At 41.1% G+C, this 26,035-nt stretch overlaps 1 protein-coding gene across 1 annotated transcript in view; it reads left to right on the top strand.

The window, feature by feature from the left end:
- The first annotated feature begins 13,450 nt into the window (after positions 1-13,450).
- Sick (sickie) overlaps positions 13,451-26,035 on the top strand; it is a 283,816-nt gene continuing 271,231 nt past the window's right edge. The window contains exon 1 of the mRNA XM_078180306.1: positions 13,451-13,534. Within this exon, the coding sequence (XP_078036432.1) occupies positions 13,469-13,534 (66 nt within the window). The 5' untranslated portion in view covers positions 13,451-13,468. The remainder of the gene's footprint in view (positions 13,535-26,035) is intronic.

Below are 26,035 nucleotides of genomic sequence, written 5' to 3'. Positions count from 1 at the left end.
CTATTTACACATCTTTTTAGAAAACAAAGAAAATTCATTGTAAGTAATTAAACCATAGTAATTATGTACGCTTTCGTTCAACATTTCATATAGTTTAATTGAACCAATCAATCGATTATAGATTATAAATGAAACGATTTAATTACGGAAAAGCAGATGCGCAAAAAGGTGAACAGGTCTTGTATAAGGATTGATCATATTTGGAAGAAGCGAATGTGAGGTTTAAAATGATTAATTCCGTGTTGAAAACCTAATGTCTCGAAAGCGAAAATATGTGCACGATATGCGGCGTTCTCGCTGAAATACACGTGCGAGTTAATCAATAAAAACAGTTTTCCGTTGGCTTTGAAAAAATCGAAAGAAGTACCTTGAAGTGATATGATCTTGATATTATGATCGATACAGGCTTGTTCAAGCTCGCTACGGATTTGTCGAGATCGTTGAAAGATCAATGGAGGATCGTAAACGGATCAGAGGCGCGTAAGGGAGAGTAGGGAGGGATGATTTGGTCGTTCGTAGCAGGCCGGCACGTAGTCGGCTCAGTCAGTAGTAGGCTCGCGCGCCTGCCGTGAGGGTGGCTGCTGCTTGGCACGTAGCCTGCAGCTCGCCACATTTGTGCTTCCCTGGTGCCTGCCGATTTTACTTTTTATTTATCACGAACCGTCCTTGTTGATAGTGCCATTCACGTTTTCTTTTACGGCGGCCCCCACAATCGAAAGTGCAAACTAAACATATCGTCGGTAGTAGTTGCGCGTTCGATGCGTAATAAGCGTGTTTGTTTTTGTGTGTGTGTGCGCGCGTGTGTGGATCAAGAAAAATTGACGCATATCGATAATTGCTGAGAAACAATACGAGGACCACTCTGCGATACAATAGCATCGGATGCTGCTCTGATTAAGGTAAGGTAATGACAATATCTTCTATGGTTCCATGGTCCAAGGTTGATCGAACTAAAACTTATGACGTGCGTTCACGCACACGCGTCAGCCGAAGCAACGTTATTTAAAAACATTTTTATTACATTTTACTTTCTTTATTTCATCTTTGATTTACTTAAAAGGGTTGACATCTCTGATCGTAGAATGTATCATGATTCTTTTCGTTCGGAGATCTTAACCTTATAGGACTGATGCGCCACTGCAATGGCTTACGGGAATGTCGTCTTTTTGAACGACGCGCCACTATAACGGCTTTCGCGAACGTTTCCTGTTTTAAGATAAATCGTACTTCGAGTGTTTTATTAATTATTAAAGTAGTGACAGAAGAACAACTTATTACAGTAGTGGGAGAAGAACAAAGGGGGAGAGCGAAGGTATTCGATGGAAGAGGAGAGGATAATTTTTTTTTTCTTTTGTGAAATTCGTATAGACATTATTTTCAAGAAAGTAATTTTATTTAAATTCTAAATAAGATAAAATTACGTAAATAGTGGTATAAGAAAGGCGATTAAAAGTTTGGACCGAAACTGGGTAGCATGATTCTATGAATATAATTGTTTATTCGTTCACTTGATATAAATAAGTTTGCGTAAATATTAATTATTTTATTATAGCAATTCTATCTGGAATATTTTCATGATAGTATTATTGTACATGATGATATTACTCTGGAGAAACGAAGAGAAAGCATTTGTTGGCATACATTTTTTTAAAATTACGTCTGTTACTATTTTGAAACTCAATTTTATCGTAATATATTGAGCGAAAGGACTTTTGGAATATAAAAGAGGCAAACTAATGTTACCAATGCGGTAAATTTTAACTTTTAGCGTTGATATTCGGTGCCAGCGTTGTTAACTAATTGTAAAGTTTTCCGTTACAAAGAAACATTGAAAATCGCTATCTCCGTTATCGGTGCTGGTATTTAATCTTTATTTTCAGCTCGGCTCGTTTGTGTTTCGCATCGGAACTGCATAGGAATTTTAAATTGTCTCGAGCACACTAAATAAATTTTAGAATGGACGCTCACGCCTTTCACTTGTTAGGTACATGCATAAGGGCGTGAATGCGGGTCACGTCCGTTTTTGCATGTTCATCGAACGTAAACATGATGTTGACTCGGCCTTGTCCCTGTTGCTCTCGTTTCAAGTACGAAGAATGCATAGGCAACTCTGTTGGGCAATATTCGCATTGTTCCGGATAAATATTTATTCAATTCGAACGAATATTTCATTCGAATAATAATTACTATCTATTATTCTTAAGCTATTCAAACAGAGATTGTAAAATTATTAGAATAATAATGCAAACGATTGTTAACTAGAGTTAACGTCTTTGCGTAATTTTAGAAGAATATATTTATGCGAATATATCCAGGATCAGTTCGTTTGCACTCGTTAGTTTTAACGATCAATTTATCTAAAAATGACAATTTAAAATAAATCGTTCAACTAGGAAAAAAGCACCTTATATTCTATTGTTAAATCGATTATTTTCCGTACTTTATTATTATCATTACACGTTTATTATTTGTCAACCGAATAAAATTTTGATCGACTCGTAAAGAGAACACTGCAGAGCACAGAAGACTAGAGTAGAACACAGTAAAAATATATGATAGATATTACATTATATGGTTCAGATGGACGGAATAAACTGGAGATTGTCATTTCAAGCGACAGGATTAACAAATATATTATCTTTAATAACAAATACATTTTTATGCGATTTATTCGATTTTTCGTGCAATTGCGCATAACCGTAAAATTATGCTCAATAATTTTTGTCAAAAATGTCCGTAATTCGAGCGTTAAATTATTTCGATAGGAAATGACACTCGTTGCTCGCACACTTCATTCAGATTATAAAGAATCAGTGCGTGACGCTCGAGTATGCGCGTTTGACGATGTGTTCTTTGGAATGTTCCGGCTTGATACTCGGCGCAGACATTTAACACATCAGCGTTAATTTGTTAACTCGACTGTTAGCCAAGTTTGGCTTGCCGTGCGCGTTTAACGTACACGCATTAAGCATGCTGGACGTGATGAATGTACCGGCATTCGTCTGTAGCATAATTGCCGGAGTAACTTCTTTCCACCCTTGTTCACCGGTTCTTTTCGGAGCACCGCACCCCGTTTCTTTCTTCGAGGCTCTTCTTATCCGTTCGGACAACGGTATCTAACTTTCTTTTCACTTACGGATAAAGCTTCGCTCAAATACGAAAAGAATTTCGTATACGTACTTTTGCTCTCGATTAACTTATCGCAAGAGCTACTATTTTCACAAATTGCTTCTGTCATTTTCGCAAAAAATTACTTTCTTATATCTCATCCCGAACGTTGTAGGTGCATGGAACGTGCAAGGATCATAGAGGCAGGATGGTTTTTCTTTCCGAAAGGAGTTCCATGTGCCTAAGACGCGGCACGGAACGAGCAACGGTATCCATACTTTAGAAGATTTGTGATACAGATGGCCGAAGATTATGATGATTTATCCGGCGAGCAATCTTCGCGACCCGCATCCCCAGTGGTTGCTCGTATTCATTGTTCCGGACTGCATTGTTCTTAGACGCCTAAACAGCATAATGGAGAGTGCACAGAAACTGGCGCGCTAACGATCTATACCGTCGATAGCGAGGGAACATGGCCAATAATATCGTTAGACCGGTCAAGCTGGTAAAATGTCGCCGAGTTATGCTCATGACCGTGTTCTTTTAAATTTTCTATCTTTGATTATGCCGAAGTTTCGTTGCGCAAACGCGAAACCGTGTATACATTATATTGAGTAGGTCAGAAACGATGTGCACCGTGATAAGGAGCGGATATCGGAGAGACAGTTTGTACGAAACATTTGTAATGGGTAACTGTTGCACGAACGAACCGTATACGATATACTGGTTCGACCATGTCAACCGATCCAGTCAAATATTTTCGAAACCGTTGGCGTCGCTAAAAAAATGTTTCAAACGAAATTTGAATGGTTTTAAAGAGCTCGAAATTTCGTATTAATAAGATTTCCCTATTATCTTTCTATATGGAAGCATACAATTTTTCGAGTTCGATCGTATTTGCAAGTATCCCAGCCAACGATTGATAACATTCCATTTCATCGAACAATCTAAATCTTCGCATGCTTGTAAACAATTGCTTCGCGGTAAAACACGGTTCGTGATTGAATGTGCAAATATTTTATTATCCATTTCGGTATAGCAGACGATGCGTGACTGTAGGGTATGAATTTGATTGCTATTGATTATAGCTGATATCGATGAAGTTCGTACCGAAAGGAGTACGATGGAGCGTATACCTTGATTCAACTAAAATATTAGTATTTAAACATACCATACATTCTGTATGCCACTGTTTATCAAATACGGAATAATCAAATGAGAAAAATAAGCTGGATTTCAACCCAAAGGAGTTAAAGCCCGGCTTATTTTTCTGGCAATCATGACGCGCCACCTTTCCTAGTCCACAATTTGTATTTTTCATAAAAATCCAGAGTCTAGTAATCAAGATTTGCCAGTCTGAATGTCGTTCGGAAATTCGCGAAGAAAGTTGGAGAGGTAAAGCAAAGTGTAAAAATGTTCTCGTTATCGAACCTTTCTCTGCGCGCATTTCGATAAATCACTAGCGTCCTCTTCTTTACTCCTCGTTGTCATACGTTCTTCGTACACGCGTTTAAAGCCCAAATGGACGACGAGAGTCTACATAATAAGCCGCATAAACAATGGCTAAATGCTCTCTCTCTCTCCCCCCCCCCCCCCCCCCCCCCCCCCACTGTCGGTGCTTCATAGCGGAGATACAAGGTCGCCGCGACAGACGAGAGCACTTTATGGGGCTCATAAAGCGATAAAGACATCCGTACAAATGTACACGCCTCGGATACTGTATAACACGCCGTGCACTTCGGCGTTATCTCACCTGAGAAATGTTCCCGCAACAGGAAAGTGCGTTTTACGGTGTCCGAATCGTTGCTGCGTTTGAATCGCCATAACGCCTGGCCTCCTGAAAATGTTTACACACATACCTCTTAAAACGGTGTGAAAGATCGTAGGGCAATGATTCGCTTATTTTAACTTTACAATTTAACCCTTCGCGCGCTAGCTTTTCTTTCGCGAATCGATCACTTCGCGAGACCTTGACTACGAAAAATTCATAAAAGTAGGCCATTTGGTGTAAATAGCGAATTGACAGTCGGTCCAGTTGAATACTAATGGTTATACTAAATATTTGTGGAAGTGGTTATCGGTAATACTTAAAATTGGTCTTAATTAAAGAAAATATTAATTGTAGGCAATATGATAAATTAAAATGCGTAACTGCGGTCGACGAAGTCTGGGATTTCTCATGCACGTAAAGAGCCAAGAATCGTGAATGGTAAGACCTCCCTATTAAATTGTGCGGGAGAAGAATTCTTCGTTGGTGGTCTCAAGTATCGCTTAGAGTTATTAATGATAGTCCCTCTAAAACTACATATCATACTTATAACGATCATTTATATACGGCTGTATATTAACTGTGATGTGACAATTTAATGAAGCGTTGTAAATGGTGCAAACGATCATTTACAAAGCAATAGTATTCGCTGAATACTTTTATACGCTGTACTCTAAATAGTATACTACATTTGTGTACCGTAAATAGTATTCGTTGAACTAAAACTACTTTCGATTGGAGGATTAATTTCGAGTGTAAAATCTATACAATCTCACATACAATTGCACATTGAAGTAATTTATTTTCGCGGCGATGTAAACACAATCAACTTGTTCCTAATATTGTTACGTATATTTCAAGATAAATCGTACAGTTCGTAATAATTTCACGCGATCTTAGTTATTAGTGGAACGTTGAAATTTCGCGCGACACAATTTACTGGCGATGTTTTGCATTTCCGACTATCCCAACGGGGTGTAGCATGGTTTGTGGAAATAATGTGTCGGGCGTTGCGTGTGTCGCTACATAATCGCGGACTGCTTGGATTACAAAGGCTAGTCTAGATAGAGATAGAGTTTAATTTACTCACTCTGATTACGCTTAGCCAGCTGTGCAAGTAGTTGTTGCTAATAATATGCGAGATCGTTGGTGTCGTCTGAAATTATAGTTCACACCGTTGTCTGCGTCATTTCACCTTTCCAAACGATCAGTTTGAACAAACAACTCGAACGAAATGCTCAATTTGCGGCGCAAAAGGGTGAATATGATCTAGAAACAGATGGAATTTCAACGCGTCTACAATTGTATTTACCCCAGAATTTGTCAAACAAATTATTCCATCGGTCATCCGTGGAAGTCGTTGCAAATTGAAGATCGTAGAGGGTACTCTGATTGGTTCTTATACATCACTGTATCTCGCAATTAGGTGTAGCTCGCTCCAATGAATCTTCGTCACAGGTCGAACATAATAAAGTATTCCGCGAGAATGATCTGTTCTTCCGAGAGTGCACGAGTCGGGCCAGATGGGATCGCTCGAAATTCATTAGACCCTCGACGCCGCCCCATCCTTCTTCTGTTTCCAAACTGTGCCGAATGTCAAATCGAATTTCCTCGGTTAAATCCGGTCCACGAATCGCTATCCCCCGGCCTGGACACGGGAGTTCATTTTCCCTTTCTCTCCCTTTTTCTTCTATCTGCGCGCATAGATCTGCTTTTCCAGCGAATCGGGAGGGTGGCCGGTTAAGTAAACTTCTTCAAAGGGCGAGCACCCTGTAAGATTTGTTGCGAAAGAGGTTCGGAGGCGACGAAGGAAGAGCCGGTCGAACCACCGATAATAAAGGAGGAAAGAGAACGGAGCGCGATGCAGGTTCTAAGGTAGATAAATGGCCCGCTCTGCTCAACTTCTCTTATAGAGATATTAATCTTTGCTCGGGCTCTCCTCTTTCCTCCCCCACGCGCCGTCATATCGCGTCGTTCAACGTTGACCGATCCTCTCGTCCTTCTCTGCCACTTACCTCCAAAGTTCTCCATCTTCCGTTCACGATCCACCCGTCCTCTTTCCACCTCGCGCCCATTCTTTCTCTCGCCTCGATATTCCGATTTCTTCCTATGGCTTGTCCCCTAACGTCGTTCCTCGCGAACGCGGCGCTATGAAAAGTGGAATACCATATGTCGATGTCAGAGGGGAACCCGGGACACGGATCAAGAACCTTGTTCCTCAAAGTTACCGCCCGAAGACCACGGCCTCGTCGAAACAACGTTTGATTGCTACCATGTTGTTATGTGTCCAGTGGCTGATTTTCCAACGCCGGCATACCGTGGGCAAAACTTGTATAGGGACACTGACATATTACAAAAACATGAAGGAATCTTTTGTTCGTTAAGTTGTTTTCTTATTTCTTATTAGGCGTTCTTAAAGCTATTATTAAATTTTGGTACGATCTGTAGTTTGTTTCACTTGATTATTCGAGTAGAGGGATTCGGAGTTTAACGATGATACTAATAGTATCCAATTAATAATTCCTTCAGAGGAAGTTCTGCCGGTGGCTTGCAACTTGCCGACTTAATGGATAGTGAACATTAAGCGTGAAATATACGGGCAAAGCGAGCACTAATAACTAAAGTTCAACAAGTTTTAATTGCAACCAGTTCCGATACCGAAACTTCTAATCAACGCATGAACGTGAAAATTAACTGCCGGATCTGTCTAATTTTCATTACATTTAACGATAGCGATCAATTTCTGATTTCTTTGTCGATTGCTGACACAACATCGATCGATATTTCTTATCGAATATTTCATTCAAGTTTAATGGTATTTAAAAAGCACACCCACCTTTTATCCAGTGTCGATTCATCGCTATTTTTATTAGAAGGGTCGCATGGCGCCAACAAAAATTTTAGTTTAACGCTGCTTTTATTTTTTAAGTTTAATCGCTTTTCTCCATTGACTTTTCGACTAATCGTTTAAATTATTTTCGACCGAGCAAGGAGATAAACACCGTCGGCGAGCTCCATCGTTAATTATTAGTATCACTCTATGTATTGATTTATTCCGGATACGAGATTTTTATGACGGTCGAAGAAATTTTTTGACACGAAGAATTTACAATAACTACGTTAGCTGAATCGAAGCGTCTTTTGGGAGGGTGCAGTTCCACGCATTTCCATGCTATGGAAATGTGATGGCCTAATAAAAAATGGGATCCGATGAAAAACTGGGCATATGATCTCGAAGCGTTTCGCATACGGACACGCTAGGTGGTTATTGCGGTGGCATGGGCGTGCGTCGTTTGTGACGCAATGGTGTCGTTGAGGGCAGGTGCGAGGAGGTCCATGGTCTCTCTAGCTACGGAAATAAATGCAGTGCGTTAATACACGCGCGTATGCACCACCGACATACTATCGCGGATGCGTGACCGCGTGTGGGTGCGCGACCGTGTAGGTGAGCGCTGAGCGCATAAATATACGGGACAACGCGTAAACGCACACCATGGCGCGGGAGCGAGTGGGAACAATAGTAGTGTTCCATGGGGGTATATGGTGCGCCACGGTGCATGGTATCGCCGAGGTGGGGACAGATCGATAGTATAAGGGGCCTTCCAGACCTTATGGTGCCTCTTCCACCTCCTATTTCTCCTTCTCTTCCTGCTCCCTCTACCTTTGCCCAGTTCCACGAAATTAACACGCGTTTATATTCCACTTTTTTGCTGCGGAGCTTTTGACCCTCCTCCGAGAAACGCCGAGATGATTTTACCTATCAACACCTTCCCGCGATTTCTCCTTTCAGTGTCAACAATAATTCCGCATCGTTAACGGAGACCGGATTAAGAATACGTTACAAGCAAGTCAGAGTAGTGCTCTTATTACGAAGTCAAAATAATGGCGGTCCATCTGAAATAATACGATGGAACAATGAATAGTTTCCATTTGAGGTAATACGAACACCACCCGTTTAATAAAATTTAAGAAATGATTCATTTTATGGAATATTATTGTAATTTTATAATAAACATTTTTATAATTATAATCAATATTTTGTATCGTTGGTATTATTTCAAATGGATCGATGTTATTGTTATATATTGCTACCTGAAAAATTCTTTAGTTTTAGTAATAATATGGTCAACTGAATGAAGAAGCTATTTAAAAAGATACGGCCGATAGGATGCGCGGACATCGTTGGAAACTGCTCTGTAATAAAAGGTTTTTGATTTAGGAATTGAAAGGTATCGGCGGGTCGGGTTTCCGGCGAGTTCAGAAAGTCGCAGCGCAACCGATTCCGAGTTTCTACGAAGTCACATGAGAAACGATCTCGTATCCAATGCCGTGTCGAGGGAACGGGGTTCGGATATAGTGATTAAAGCGATACTTCCGCTGGTCGTTATCGAGCCGCGAAGATAGCATCGCGGTTCTCGATCACTGTCAGGACGTTTACCCTCGACACCATGCCAGAAAACCCCATACCGATGTACTGCTGCTCCGGGGGTTCCCAGTGTTCCAGCCTTGTCTTCTTTACTTTATTGCTTCCTAGTTGCTCCTCGTCTTAATTAGATGCAGAGATGGCTTGCCAATTTCGAATTGTTTATTCTAGTTTGTTTAAAACTTTTTTCTACACTTGCGCAACTTTTTCCACCTTTTTGCTTTGAGAATTCGATCAGATAACTCCTTGGCGCGATAATGATCGTTGGGCGGAGATGAAAGACCTCTTCGAATCGCGCAGGTAAATCTATTATAAGTAATTTAGGGTAAACATTTTATTACATTTCACTGCGATTCTTCATTTCCGATAAACGCTACTAATCAGTCTAATCTTTCTTTTAATAATATTAAGGAATCGAGGATAACATATCGATAACCTCGAAATATTTTTTGTTCACAGTTTCAAATTGATTTTACTAGTTTTTGCCATAAATGCGAAAAATTCACGGTAACTCGCATGATATACAAATGATGGTATTTTTAATTCTAGAACGACGTATTTATACGAGTATTAAACCTGACTTATTCTGGTCCCAAAATCGCTCATATCTCAGGATGCGACTTTTATCTTATGTCCCAGAGGATCGTAATAAAACAGATGCTGTAACTAATCGTTCGACATGCCATTAATCCATTTATGGCGTTGTAATATGCATCCGGAGTCGCGCGGCGGTATGGGGGATGGAACGCGCTCGTGTGTAGGGTGTTCGACTACATGTAGTAGACATTTTAGGGGGTGATTTTACAAGCAAAAATAAGACAGAAATAGAGAGTGACGAAATTACGGTACCGGCTTTATTTTCGAAACAATACCACTTTTATCGAAGAAATTAATTCGTATGCTCACAAATTACGAAGGCGTATGGATATGTATTTTTATTTAAAGGATGTTATTTTTAGATATTAGTATACGTAATATAAATAAAAAGTAATTCTTAGATAATTAAGGAGTAGGAGTCTTGTCGCATTGAAATATGTTTTTGGTAAATTCTATCAAATAGAAGTCACATATCGTATATTTTATTATATTCTTCCGCAAGTTAACCCGACGTGCAGCAGTATCATTGACAACTTTAAATCGTTGAACGATGTTTAACCCCTCGCACTATTACGTCTTTCAGAGCTACGTTGATTACGACTATTTCGTCCTTAATTATTTCCATGGTGTCATGAGATGATTTTAGTGTGCCGATTGTCCTTGTTTACTATAATTCCCAGATTTCGATGACAGGGGATTCAAATTTTGTTTCGATTCAATAGAAATGATTGGCAGCTATATTTATCGAATCGTGCACGAAACAAATCCGTATGGTGCTTATTTTCTTTTTATTCGACGCGGCGCCTCTTCCCACTGTCCGACCAATCTGAGATTGTGCACAGGTTATTCTTTCATCTAATGGCATAACTCTGAGAGGCGTCCCGACAAAACTCTTGCAAACAAATTGTTCACCGAGTATAACCAAAGTCCACCCTCTACTGTACGCGGTAAGATCGAGATGAACGAAGTGGTAGGGTACAAATAACAAGGAGCAGGCGCGTTCCATGAGCAAGGGAGACGGAGAAACAACCGGATAGAGATGGAACATATTAAAATACGAGTGTACTTTGGTGGCGCATGCGTATAATAGCGTTCAACAGTTTGAACATCGGACTTTATGGTGTGGAGTATCATGGGAGGCCGGGTAGGCGGGTGTCGAGCCTCATTAGACAGCATGGGACCCCGTGCATCGCGAGGGGTCGCAGAGCTGTTCGGAACTCGATGGAAGCGCGTACGGCGAACCGGAAACTAACGACGTTACCCCAGCACAAGAACCTTCCTTTTGCACCTACGTTTTCGATTCTTCCGTTCGATCGACAGATGCACGGGGTGGTGCAGGATCGTTTGTTTTAAGGCTTTATCAGGGGATTGGATCGGCTCGATCGAACGTGCTGGAAACTACGCGCTGGACGCTGTCTTGCTTCCCATTCTTTCGAGTTCGCCGCTTTCCAATGGCTTTATCATTACGACCAGCACGTTTTCCGATACTCTGTATAAAGTTGTAATTAGACCCGTGGATTTTAAGCATTTATCACGATAATTGTAGCAAGGTCCTGCAGAGCTTTTACAGAATTTAAAATGTTTGCTGTCGGATGTCGTTAAAGTCTCACGAATTACGCTTTATAATATATTGTAATATATGTGGTGAGTAAACTGCGGTGTGCTCTTATGCGTGAGAGTACGTGAGCGGCGAAGCGGGGCAGCAGCCCTAAAGTATCGATCAATAATATAAACAAATGAATGAAGCGGTCGCGAGAGGGAATAAAAAGGAAGACCGTTAGATAGTCAGCGTCCAGCCTCGAATCGTTAAACATCGTTTGTACTGTTACTAGTCTAAATATATCTATTCCTTTATTTATTACAGTGAGTGATTCTTCAACCAAGATATCCGTTCGGAAGACTCGCGATATGGGAATTCCACATATATGTTGCGAATAAGATGAACACCATTATTAATTATGAAAGTAAACAATTAACCCATTGCAGCCGTATTAAGTTTATACATATGTAGATTTCATGCTGGTCGGAATTCTTTTTCTTAAGAAGTTAATTGTACGTATCAACTAGAAACAATACACTTACTACCGGTTTTCTTTGATTGTAGATTCGAGGATCAATCGTAATTCTCTTTTAGAATATCACGTTTCTACGAGGAATTTCCGAAACCCGATCCAGCATCCGGGCTAGCGTGTTTACGCGAACATAAATGATGGCAGGGAGCAAGCGCGTCACGTTCGTAGGCGCGAATAATATGTAATAGGTTTCGCAGTAATTTTGAATAATTCGCGAACAGACGAGTCCATTTGTCGCGCGCTAACAATGTTTATTCTCGCAGCGGGAGCAACGCGATTACCGTTAATCACGATAAATTCGCTGTGATTAATTATGCTTTCGCTCGATTAGCTTCCCCGTATCGTGATCGCGAGAGTGCTGTTTCTGTCTCTTTCATTAGATCAACGACCGAATCGCTTACCACGGCTCTCTATCTCCCTCCCTCTCTCTCTGTTTCTCTCTTTTATTCTCCATTTCTTTCGTTCAATCATTCTTTACCCTCTTTTGTCAACACATAAAATTGACGAATCGTCCGTTTTGCTATTGATTTATTTCCAAAGAATTTCAAACTAATATTATGAAAAATGTCATATATAACTTTGACGACTATACTCGTTATGTTGCCATATCTTCACGGAAAGTGTAAGGATTAATTCACCCTATCTAGATCATCCTGCAATTGATTTCACAAGCACGGCAAATCGACGTTTAATAAGATAAATGATTTTGCAACAAATACGTCGAACAATTCGACTTACAAGTTACGTGATCTTGATGAAATTTTGTACGTAATACGAGTAAGAATTTTCTGAATAACATTTAATGTGTTTTGTCGCGATATTTTGGCACGAATCCATAGCCTTTCGTTCGAAAAGAATATTGGAAAAACGAGATGGTTCTAGAAAGGGACGAGGAAGTCCGTCCCTTCGATCGAATGTGTCATTTGGTACCTGAGTCACGTAGCCGTTCGTATTGACAGGCCAACCAGCCAACCAGGCACCCTCCGCTCTTCTCGCGTTTACTTCGGCTCTTGTTCCAAGCCTGGCTTTATCAGACTCCGCTGGAACAATCGCATCTTCCCTATGTTACCTGAGAATTCAGTAGGAGGATTAATAACGCTATTAATCGGGATCTCTGGTATCGCTTTAACCTTGGCCAATTTAATAATCGATCGATTAAATAAATAGATCGATTCGTCGTCCATACTATATCGGATCTCGATTACAACCGGTCTAGAATCCCATGTTCTGCATTCAATAAAATTCTTTCAACGCGCGTTGAATTAAGATGATCGACAGCGTTGTAATAATATCAAGCGCAAAAATCATCAATAGATCTTGGATCTTTATACAAAATAAAAACTATCCTCCATCGATTTTAAAAACCGGTTTTAAATTTTGTGCTTTATTGAAAGCTCCACAAGGTTTCTTTACTTTTTAGTCTTCTTGTGATTTTATATAATTTGATAATCATTGTCGTTTTTTTTTCAGGATTTTCGGTATAGCAGTTATGGTAAAGCGATGAGCCTGCAGGCCCAGGCTCAAGCCCACCGCCCAGCGAGGTACTCCCCTCAGGAAACCGTTAAGGTAAGATGTTGTCTTTATATCAACCTACACGCTTGTTACAAATGCTTAAAGTAATCGAATTACGAGATCGACCTTAATAATGCATTCGAGGGAGCAAATAGTTTGGTAACTGAGTTGCGACATCGAAACCACATATTACGTAGGGGGGTGGTAGTATGTAGATATACATACGGTGCGAGCCATGATGAACGTAACGCCTATGGACATCTGCCTAAATTGAGGATAGAGGATAATTGCCCGACAATTAAGTTGTATACTCGACAATGCGAAATGTAATGACGATAATGTTATCTTCATTTTTTGGCCTCACTGCTATTAAAAAGGGTTCGGCTTACAATCATCTTCGGATATATACAGGGTGACTTCATATTGTATTAAAATCTCGTAGACTCGTGATTTAAAATAAAAAAACGGACGCGTGTCCTTCAACATTTTTGTATATGATATTATTGTGTATACGTATTATTATTATTATCCTTTTTTCCTCCAGTATTACATCTGGGTTTAGATTCGATTGACGGGCTTAGAGCCAAGTCTAACCGTTGTTTCAAACTATTGGGTGTTTTTTTTTATGTTTCTTGTTGTAGGAACGACCGAACTATTTGGCATGTTTTTAATATTATTGCTTTTTGAATGTGCATGTGTGTTTTTTCCTTTAAATTTAACTTGGCTAAGTTTTTTGTGAATGAATGTGGTGTGATTCCTGTGGCTGATATAATGAACGGTAGTACTATAACTTTCTTTTGTTTCCATATTCTCTGTATTTCAATTTTGAGATCTTCATATTTTTCTATTTTTTCTTTGTATTTGTTTATTATGTTTGTATCACTGGAGATCGATATGTCTATGAGGTAGGTAGTTTTCTCTTTCTTGTCTTGCACTGTTATATCTGGTCTATTATGGATTACTGTTTTATCGGTGTGTATAGTACGGTCCCAATATATCATGTAGTTTTCGTTTTCGTCTCGCCCGTGGAATTAGCTCGATTTTAGCCGCGGTGAAAATTTGAATAGCAAGATTCGCTATTTAATTATGGCTGTACGTTTTCGTAAATTGGACGTGGCACGCACGCCGCGGTGTGAATTACATTCGTTTTAGTCGACGAGCTTAACGCAATTAACACGAGCGCACTTCTCCGCGATATTGTTGCTACGTTCGCTACAATTCACTCCTGTCCTCGTCCATCATTAGGGTTAATCCTATAGGTGTTCGAGTGTACCTGGTATTTCAGAGAACTCGGGTAAAAGAACGTGCAATTGCACGCGCCCAATCTTAGCCATGACACCCCGTATATTTTAATACAGAAACATAAAATTGTTGCAAATCCCATATTCAACGAAATGGAGGCAAATCTTTTCGGGAGTTATTCACGCATAGGCACCGGCAGCAGCGTCAGCCGTTTAAACTTCGGATTACCCTAAGAGGAGGGGATGATTTGTGGCTAATGACCTGACATTATCGAGGTAGAATATCTCTCTGTTAAGTGCGCATTGCTGCGAGAAACGGGAATGTAATTTCGTGGAATCGAGCTTTTTATAAAGTAAACGTAAAGTCAAATTGACTACATTGGAGTTAATAACGACAAAAGTTTACGGTCGACTATAGAAATATCAATACGTTTTTTTACTATGGATATTTACACAGTCGAACCGAAGAACCCGAACTGAGACAACAACAATAAAAAGGAATATGTTTTCTCGCCTTTTTTATCCGAGCTTATACCAACATGTCTTTGTCATCCGGAGTCTGCTTGAAAATGATTACTTGCAGTGATACTTTTTCCTTTGCGTTGCGCGGTTTAGCGTAAAAAATTAATTCGCACAATCGGGTTTCCACCGTGGCATGGTAGTTGCGAGGAAACAATTTGCAATCGAATAAACTAAACACACAGCGGTTTCTCGCTGGTACGAGGTTTGTTCTATCCCGGTCACACGCGATACAGCCGTTTGATGTTACAAGAACCTTTATCGCTTTCCGACTACCTATAAATAAGAGCGAGGTGGGAGGATGAGGGACAGTGTGGGAGGCAGAGATAGAACGCGGGAGTTCACCGCAACGACGCAGAGGCATTGAGTATAATTTTCCACGCGAATGCGCTGCCGGCTCGTCGCTTTTTCCTAATGACTGTCTTAATTAATATCTCGCGAGTAGGCGCGGTTGTGCCGGGCTGTCTCCGCATGAACGCGACTCTGCGCCGCGCCGCGCCGCGCCGCACAGTGCCGCTCCCTCTTCGACATCGTTCTGCGGATAATTTTCCGCGCGAATGCTCCAACTTCACTCTCGCTCGCCGCCGACAGAGCCGTTCGCCGTCCATTGCTCTTTTTCCCGGCTCCTGGTCCCGACATCGCTCGGTGTCGAGGACCTCCGCCGCTCAAGTGGCCGTCACACCGATGACAAAACGACCGCGATAAAAGGAAACTTCCGAGATATTTCGCTATTCCGATTGCAATGTCCTCTTGATTAACCCGTTCGATGCGTTTGACGAGTGTACTCGTCACGGAGAAGCGTCGGTATTTCCTGTCGCAACGAGTATATTTGTCACGCGTAAAAAGTAGCAACCATTTAAATTGTATTTTAGAGTTGGAGAATCGGTAAATTGAAAAATAATACTGTGCACAGTAGAAACGACTTAGAAATTATCATTCGACCGCACTGCGATTAAACTAAAATTTGAATGCAACAATTTTTTAATTCGATATCCCAGATAGGTGTAGGACATTCGCGACGTCTCAATTATGTTTTAAAGACATCCGTCTTAATACTTAACGGATGGGTCGAATCTGCTCTGTCTTTCCTAGTTTCCGGGCATTTTTCAAGGGAGTTAACTAAACACGAATGTATGGATTTAAAACGATTTGTAACTGCAATAAAATGTTATTAAGTTAATTATATTTCTTATAATATTTCATAACAGTATTTATTAAAGCGTTTAGTATTTTTTAAGCGGGTGATATGCTAGTAAAACATTCAACAAGGTTCTCAAACTCAACATCACTTCCGGATAAGTTTTCTCAAAACTCTTTGCTGCTTGCTATTTCTACCATTATAAAATTATTTAAAAATACATCTTGAAATCAAAACTGCGTCGTAAGAATAACAAGCAGATAGTGTTATAACTAATGACACCGAGAAAAAATAACACAATGTGCGTAAAATGAAAAAATTAGTGCAACATACTAAAAATTCAAGAAAAAAGCCTAAATTTACGTGGCCCGTCCTAGGAAGTCAGAATGGAAAAACGTAAATCTACGGGGCCCTTCCGCTAAGTGTTAACGTCTGAAATAACATTTTAAAGAGATCAATTTTAGGGCGTAACGCGTTCAGTCCTAAAATGGACGTCTTTAATGTCTCGTTTCTCGAATTTGTTGGCTTGATCTGAGCTCTCCTCGTCGAAATTGAAAATCTTGGCAATGGGAGCGTTATAACAGAGCCGCTATTACGAAGTATGAGCGCGTAAGCAGTTTTGCGTTTTAAGAGGATTTGGGGATTGCATATGGAGCGGCAAGTTTCGAGGAACGCGGGCAATGTGCACTTGTAAAGCAAAGCATATTTGAGCTTCCGAATAGGTCGTTGAGTGTACGAAACAGTTACACGAAGAAGCGAGAACTGTTTGCTTTTGGTCTTCCGCTAACTCGTTCACCCTTTATGTACCTTGCAGAATGCATAATTTACATTTTCCTCAAAGTACAGGGTTAGGACAGTTTAACGAGACTTGCTTGGTACAAGCGAACTCGTGCGGAGATAAATTCATAAAAAGTTTAATAATTGTTAAATACAAGCTTACAGTTTTGCATCTTTTCAAGTTCTCTACTCAGGAGTAATATTAATTGTAACCCTTTGCACTCGAGCGGCGATTCTTCAACGCCACTCGATTCTACTCATTCTACGAGGCACAGGACTCAATTTCATACGCACAAAATGAATTTTGTTATTGTATATAAAATGGAAATACTAGAAGTCAGAAAAATTATTTTAGATTTCCAGTTGAAATGGCTTCGAGTGCAAAGGGTTAATATGATATCAACGTCCAAGAGAAGAGACCTTTTGGCAACCGCCATTCATTTTACAGAGCTGATCCCCGCGATGAATAAAATACGAGACGCGGCAAATAATTGCACGCAAGGGGAATTTTTGTCGGAAAATTGTTAACGCGAGCATCCAGTAAACCGAGGGCGTAGAATTTACGGTAGGGTGTCAACTAATTCCGAGACTCTTCGTACAACCAGCTTTCGCAAAAGTCGCTAGCACATCCCTCCGGCACGCTATTCGAGAAGAGTCTTGACCACGTATGCGCGCGTGTCTTCCGGTAAATTTGGGAAAGAAGGAACTTCTTCTGGGAAGCGAGAATTCGACGGGATTTGGCGAGAGGTCGCGTCTTGATCCAGGGCCGGCAGTTTCGCGGCAGGAACGTGCGTTGTACCGCGCACGGTAAGATTCTGCACGCGTAATCCAATTTAGCGGGTCTCTCGGTCTCTCACCCTCTGGCTCTGGTGGATCCTGCAGTGGAGAATGGTCTTCTCGCCGTGCCGCGCCGCGAGAGGTAGGCGTTGTATCTTTAATTATCCACGCAGCCGAAGGACGGAGGTGGGCCCAAGGGATTTTGGCAGCTACCAGGAGGGTTACAAAATGGTATCATCTCGTCCTCATGGCCGGGGCGTGGCTCCCTCGACACCCAAAATCTCTTCATCTTCGTCTATCCAGTTCAACGTCCGAGAGGGGGAGGGGACGAAACCACCGACGGAAAATCTCGGCCATTTAGCGGCAGCCACATCGTCGCCGTGAACGCTCGTCTCGTTGTCGGGAAGAAAAATATACCTCGCGTTGGCTCCAGAAAGTAAATCTGTTCACCACAGGTTGATCGCACGATTTAAAGATTGAAGCAAGGGTTGCCGTATAGATAACGCGTATAAATTTTCTATTAGTATTAAACAAATAGAATCTGCAGTCTACTTATAACGAAAATCATTTGGATGATAATAATAATCGTTATAGAACGACCACTTTCCTACCGATCACAGAAATTATGATGCCTGGTTTGAAGTATTTTGCTCAGCTATGGCAACAGTTCACGGAAGAGCAATTTGCGTAGAGGGCGTCGAGGTTGGAGCAAGATTTCGCGGGCGTCAACGTAAAAGTTATTGCGCGCGGGAAAGGCGCATGGGGCGGAAAGCTCACTCTCTCGAGGGAGTGCGGCTCGTCTCGGTGGTCAGGCATCGATTAGCCATTCCACGATCGATCTAACCATTGTATCGGAATTGCCTCGGTATCTCCGTGAATGCTTCCCTCAGACCCTCTGTCCCCGATACGGCTCTCTCGCAACGTACCGAGCACATGCGAGAAACAGAAGGGAAGTTATCGCGATATCGTTGATATTACGAATGTGTTCCAAATATACCAGCCGCGGGATTTCGTTGGACCGATACGTTGTCCTGTTTCGTTTCCGTTTCGATTATACTCATTCCGTTTCCTTTATGCTTCGTACGCAATTTGATAAGCAATTTTTTCCTCGGTGAGAACGCATTCCAAAAACTCGGACGAATGAAACGCGAGAGCCTCTCTCGCCTTTCTCGGATCACCGTTTTAATCGTGACGCGAAACATCACCTGTAGGTAGCATAAATAAAAAAGCATAACAACGAAGTTATAAATCTGGCTACGGTAATGCTCCCATTTCGTTTTATTTCCGACAGCGGTGATTTCAGAGCTCGCGTAAACCGAATATTTTTTGCCTGCTGCTGCCGCGCACGACACCGCCCCAAATTCTTGGATGCTTTTTTTGCACGACACCCCGTATAATACTAGGGAAGTTGAGGAACTCCGAGATAAGGTGCTCCCCAGGTTTTTCGCGTTGCCGAATTTTCCGCGTCCGTGGTCACGTGGCACGATAAGCCTTTAATCGAAGATTAATATTATCAGGGTTGTTTGGCTGAGCCCCCTGTCACGCATCGCGATTAAGGGGTGGTCTTTGCGTAGCGTGGCCGACTCCTTCTCTCCTCTCCTCTCCTCTCCTCTCTTTCATCGGTCTCCGTTTCCCTCTTTCATCGACTCTTCGCGTTTGCCTCTGTTGTTGTTACCTTTCTTCGGCACTCTTTTTTTTTTTTTTTTAGACGTCATAAATATTCAGCTTTTTCTTCTTTGCTTCGCGGCGTTTCTTTCCGCGAATATTTGCGCTCCGTTTTGCATATCCTCTGTCCAACTTTCGAGGCTTGATACTCTTGGCACTGTTCGAGAGTTCGATACTTTGATTTCTGAAGAGTTTTTTTTTACCAACTTGTTGAGTACGTAACAGACGGCACGTTAACGATATTTTTGAGTCGCTAATTGGAGACGACGATGAACAATGATCGACGTGAACCCGTAAATACAGTACCTATGGCCTGAGGATTATGTACCCGACGTTTATCGATAGTTGTTTCAGTCTACGAAGTGTTTTAACCACTTGACGCTCGGGTTATTTCCGCAAAAATGTAACTAAAAACATCAGGTTTTTTTATTCTATATTTCAAATGTACATATTATATACAAATCAAAATAATTATTAAATAAAAAATAATTATACTAAATATTACTAATATAAATTATAATAAGAAAAAACATCGTAAAAAATTAATTGCTTGCTTTATTATGATAAATTTCAAAACATGGCTCCAAACATAAACCGACTCCACAATTTTCACACCAATATCGACTTTCCCTCCGGACGCGTTTCCCTGTATTGTCTCGTTTAGAACAGCAGATTACACATATTTTTGTTGGCCTAGTTTTATTTTCAGTTTCAGGAATTGATTTTATAAAATGATGTTCTGTCAATTGCATTGGGTTTGGAGTCTTACTAGGGCGTCCATCTTTTGAAGAAAAATGCGGTGAAAAGATCTGAATTATCTAAATTAAATTCCATCTTCACTGTCACTTTCCATTATAATCCTTCAAAATCAAACATTTTCTCAATATACATACACGCACATAAATAAAAGATGGTACAAAAATAGAATAAAAAATGTATTCTTTAGAAATTTTGAAAGGAGTAAAAATGCTAGACGTAAATACTTACAAAAGGTTTTGCAATGTTTTACAATAATATATAACAAAGAAAACAATATCTAAGATTTCGAACAAATATTGAACAACGTCTGGCTAGTGTGGATCGTTCATATCTTATACAAACTACGAAGAATTCAAACGGGCGAGCAGCGCTCGGGTTGATGCGTTTGGGCACGTGTGACGTGCGCGAGCACTGCTCGTTCAAAAGCATTAAGTGGTTAAGAAACAAACAAAGCACGCAATAAACTTTCAGTTGGCTTGCAAAAGTTAACTGAGAGCGGAATGTTCGAACGCGAAACACGATCGAGAAAATGGGAAAAAATAATCGAGGAGTTTGTTGCGGCTTGTGGTTCATGACTAATATTTCATCGGCTTCGCAAGGTAGATAAATAAGGAAGTTCCGGTATCGTACCGGGGGAATAAAGACGTTCATAAATCCTGGGGCCCTATTAATTGCTGTATCAACACTAGGGAGAAAAGTTTGCATATGCACCCCGGGAGCCCTATTAATTATTCCCTCTATAAGCGTCGCATAACTCATTGCAATTAGCGGTAGAAACGTAACTGCAAGTCACACTGTTGCGAACCTTGCAGCCGGCAAGTATACGCGTAACAACATTATATCGTTGTTAAGCTTCTCTACGTTCCGATCGCGGGCTTTCCGTGATCTCAACGATCTGTCAGTCGTTATCGAATTACTAGAGGGCTGAGCCGAAACGAAGGAGATTGAAGTAATCGATTCGGTAGTTAAGTTACGAGCTAGTATCACGCGAGCGAATTTTATGTTGTCCTTATGGATCGTAAAATCGGCGAACAATTAAACGATTATTCCGATCAGAAATGCTCTCTATACTAATACGATCGAACGGAATTATGCACAGAGCGTGAAAGTGGCTTAAAGGAGTACTTTATGAAGCATTTATCACCAATTAGCAGCACTATCGATCGTACTTATCATTAGTTGACTGCATTTACGACAAGCGTGGACAGGTTGAGTAAAAATTATAAAGACATTAGGAGGATTTACGGATATTGTTGCATTATTTCTCACTTGTTGCAACTGTTAAAAGAGCAAAGTCATTTTCGGCTTTACAATTATGACTGCGAGTAACGTAAATTGTTACGATAATTTTATTTTATCATTATTATGAGAAGCGTTGTCCCAACGATGTCAAGTTCGCTCGTAAAAATTGAAATCTTGTGAATCTAATCGTGACCTTAACCCTAAACAGCAGGGGTGGGTCGCGAACTCCCGAAGTTGCTGCGCTATCGAGTCTTCTACACGCGTTTCCCCGCACCGAAGAGATTATTATGCATTACCACGCGACCAAGTACCAGCCGTAATCGTGTTACAAGAGCGTTATTAACTCTTTCACGTTACCGGACGAAGATTCGGCAAGGAATGAAAACCGAAATGAAAATCATAATTTATGTTCAATCATGAATATGGTGCAAGTTCATTCACAGCCCGTAAATACATATTATTTTAGTTAAATTCGCCGGAAGAAATTTAAACAATCAAATCACCACATTGATAAATTAATAGAGACATTGCCAAACTCGACGTAATTCATTTATATTTTCGAAACGATTAACATGCTGATTTTCGAGTTTGCAGTCGGAGCCATTTTACCTGGAAGTCCAAAACATTTTTCAGACTTATAATGTTTCCATTTTATATAACTTGTTGCATATTGTACGTTATGAAAATACATCTTAAATATAAGTAAATTTGATAAAAATGTTTTTGAGTCGCCACCCGACCGCAAAGGGTTAATTTTCTTGAAACAGCACAAAATGGACTGGCGCCGTTTTCAAAGTAAACGGACCAAATCTGTACTTATCGCTTCAATTTAGCCCGATTCCCTCGGTTTCAAAGTCCGAGCGAAAACATCGGCGCGTGAAACTTTGAAAGTTCCTTCTGCAGCCCTCTCTCGGTTGCCCTCCTCCCTTTCTCGTTTCGCGTTCTCGCTCTCGTTGTAAGAATTGAGAATCGATACCGGTGGAGTTTCTGCAACTTGACGCAAGGACTTTGGGGGGTGGCGGAACCATCCGTGCCTCTAGAATTCAGGGGGTTTCAGGATATTTATGTGACAGCAACTGTAACGTTTTCAACCCCTGGGCTGGCTGGTCGGCTCGCCGGCTGGCTCAGGCTGTTTCAAATTCTAAGCCCCGGCGCCGCTTGTTTGGGCTACCCCGGCAAATATTACGGGCTAAAGAAGGAAAAACGTTCCACGCGATAGACGATGAACACACCCTCGCGTATTATTTTATTATAACCGCGCGTACCGGCCAACCAGAAATTCCTACGTCCTATTATAGGCAACGTCGTCAAGCGTTGGCTCGTTTTACAATGCCAACGCAAATCGAGCGACTTTTAGGCTATTACAAAGTATAATTTATTACTTGCACTCGTAGTCATTTCGATTTACTTAATCTGTGTTAGGATTTGAGTGGAATACGCGAGTTTTGTGATAGTAAAAGTAGGTAGGAATACCTCATTAAGGAAGTATTAACCACGACATAGAAACACGTGATTCGTGCATGACTGCCGGATCGAGAAGAATGCCAGGGAGAGCATAAAGAAGGCAGGAACGGTCTTAAAACAATTGATGCACGCGCGAATCCTCTATATGGTAACATGGGCCAGTGCTGGTTACCAGATCACGCTGATCCACTCGAAATAACCATATTTCCAACAATCTATTATCGAGAAATAAAGTGCAACAAATTTCTCGTTCACTTTAGGCATTCGTTCGACTAGAACGCAGAGTTCACTCGCCAGCATAATCAAGAACAAGTTGAACATTAATTTGAAGAATGACAATTTATTTGATCCGATGAATACAGGCTACTTTATTATGTATAAACGTGGCTCGAGGCTCCGATTGATTTCAGCGATCTCGTGGTTCGTGCGGAGAGATGAAACGATTGCGTAAAAATCACTTAAAAGGTTAAGGGAAAAGGTACTCGTGCAAGATCTGAGGATCTACTCGAAGCGCCGGGACATTCGGGGTATCAATTCGATCCTCCAGACAGAATTACCATTTTCAGATGCGGACGGATTGCAAAGAAGGTACGAGCACCTGGAATTACAGGGTATACCGCCGACCTTAATAATTGATATGAACCGCACGCGAGTAATACGGCGGTGGTCTCGTTAGCGGAGAGAGCAATTAAAAACCGGCTTAGAGATTAATTGCCGGTTCGTAACACGAATTTCCCTCACCGGACTTCATTTCCCTTTAACGAGAGAATAATTATTCAAAAGTAGAACGCGTTCGTCCGTCTATTATGCGATGCAATATTAAGGGTGCTTCCACAACATGCTTCGCCTCGCGTTTATACATATTCACCTACTTAAATGTATAAGTTGTTGCCTCGTACGAAGTCACATTTGACCCGAGTTACGATACCGTACTTCAGACGTTATGAAAAAAGGTCAGAAATGCCCCTTCGTTGGTCAAAATACTGCCGGATTGTTGTTGGGCGTTTCATACTTGAAAAATAAATTATATATCTATAATATAGTTGTATATTGAAAATATAGAGAAATGCCTCTACGTTAATAAAGCTTAATGGCGCCTGATGCCATGGTAATTTTGTAATCATATTTATAATTACATGCGATTACATTATGCGAGGTGTTCTACAATAATTTGTGGAAACGAGAAGTTGCAGAAAAGTTTGCAGTTTCAATATTATACCGATTCAGTGGACAGCGAAATCGTAAAATGCTAGCAAGTAGAACAAGTCGGATTATAGTCAGACGCGCCACTTTCATTGTACGCTGTGGAAATAATTGTTCATAGTCCATGGTGACCAAGCAACACGATTAACCCCTTGCACTATAATAACGAGTCGGACTCCTGATAAAGATTCCATATAAGATCTACTATATATAAATATTATTAAATTCTTCTACATCGAAATCAAATTGAATTTTTCTATTATGAAAGTCTAGAAACGGAAGTAAATGAAGACGGTACAAGAAATAAAAATCATCTGGTCCTATTAAAGAAAATATTAAGGACAAGTTAGTGCTAATCATCGCAACGTGAAAGGAGTCATAGTGCAAGGGGTTAATCTGTCTTACCAAGTCGTTATTATTATTCAAGTACAGGTTATTTGTTTGTAGTGTACACTTGTCACGTTTTCAGAATCGTAGGTATACTCGCGGTAATATTTTTGCGGATTTTCGTTCTTCCGGGATTAAACGCAGCACGAGATCACTCGGAGCTGACGTGAAAATCTTGATGACAGTATTATCAATGTGAAATATGAACGGGTTATCGAATTTTCTTGCGCAGAAGGGGGTGACTGGCAAAAAGCGGTCTGCGTGCGAGTTCTCGAATGTCTCGCGAACCGACGAAGGGCGGCGAGTCAATCGTAGAAACACGCGCGATGCGATACGCGGCGTAAAAGTGAACGGAGACGGTGAACGGATGAATGGTGTCGTCTCTAAAATTGAACGACGCTATCTTCCTTTTCCGGGGTTAGATTCTAACGGGGTCTCGAGGCTCGCGTTCTCGTTTCCTTTCAAGTCGTTCGCGTGTTAACGGCAGCCGGAGGACATGGAATGAAAAATTGAATATCGCGACGGCCCATAAACACGCCATGGAATCAGAAATCAAGATTAATTAATTCCTGCTGCGGCCGATGACGCCGCGGCGTGCGCGTGCGTGAGCGAAATCTTGTTCAAACAATTAGTCTTTTTGCCGGACCTTGAAGTACGCGGATCTCTCGAAGCGCGTGACGAGGGTAGCCAGCACGCGAGTTCCAATGGATAATCCTTCGGCGACGTGTAGTTTATTTTGCACAGTTGCATCGCCTCGACGAACAACGTCGATCAACGAGCGCAAGTTACGAAAGCTCAGCCGAATTCTTCCTCGTTTTCATGCTTTTAACGCTAATTTTTGCATTGCCGAAACTGTCTTCAAAACCTTTGTAATATCGTGTTAGACTCGTTACGAAGATTTGGAATACTAAATATATATAGTATTCGGTTTTATCTATTGGTTTCGACGTGAAAAAAATGTCGAGTGGCGCTCGACAACGAAACTCACGAGATGACAACTAACCTCGAGTCACACTCGTCATAAGAGTGCAAAGGGTTAAACGGTCGATCACTGTATACGCTACCCTAGCTGTTATTTTTGCTCCTCGAAGTGGAAAGCTCGTTGAAAGTTGGCATTTCGATGTACTCGACGGCTTAGAAAAAGCACGCGCATTCATTTCGCCGAGATATTCATGCGACCCGAGGCACTTAATCGTATCCCATTTAATTTCCTTTTGGTCGTTCAACGAGCCAGAAGCGTAAGCGCTAATTCAAACGCGACGGGACCCGTCGTCGCCGGTTAAACGCGATTTCCTCGGTCGCGAAGCGAACGAACGAACGAAAGTAAAACGGGACGGTCGCGGTGAAAAGCGAGACCGGGGGAAAAAGGGAAAAGCCGGCCGG

The sequence above is a fragment of the Augochlora pura genome, chromosome 5 (assembly GCF_028453695.1).
Source record: "Augochlora pura isolate Apur16 chromosome 5, APUR_v2.2.1, whole genome shotgun sequence".
Classification (NCBI taxonomy): Eukaryota; Metazoa; Arthropoda; class Insecta; order Hymenoptera; family Halictidae; genus Augochlora; species Augochlora pura.
The sequence above is the reverse complement of the archived record's forward strand: the minus strand, read 5'-3'. Positions and strand labels throughout refer to the sequence as shown.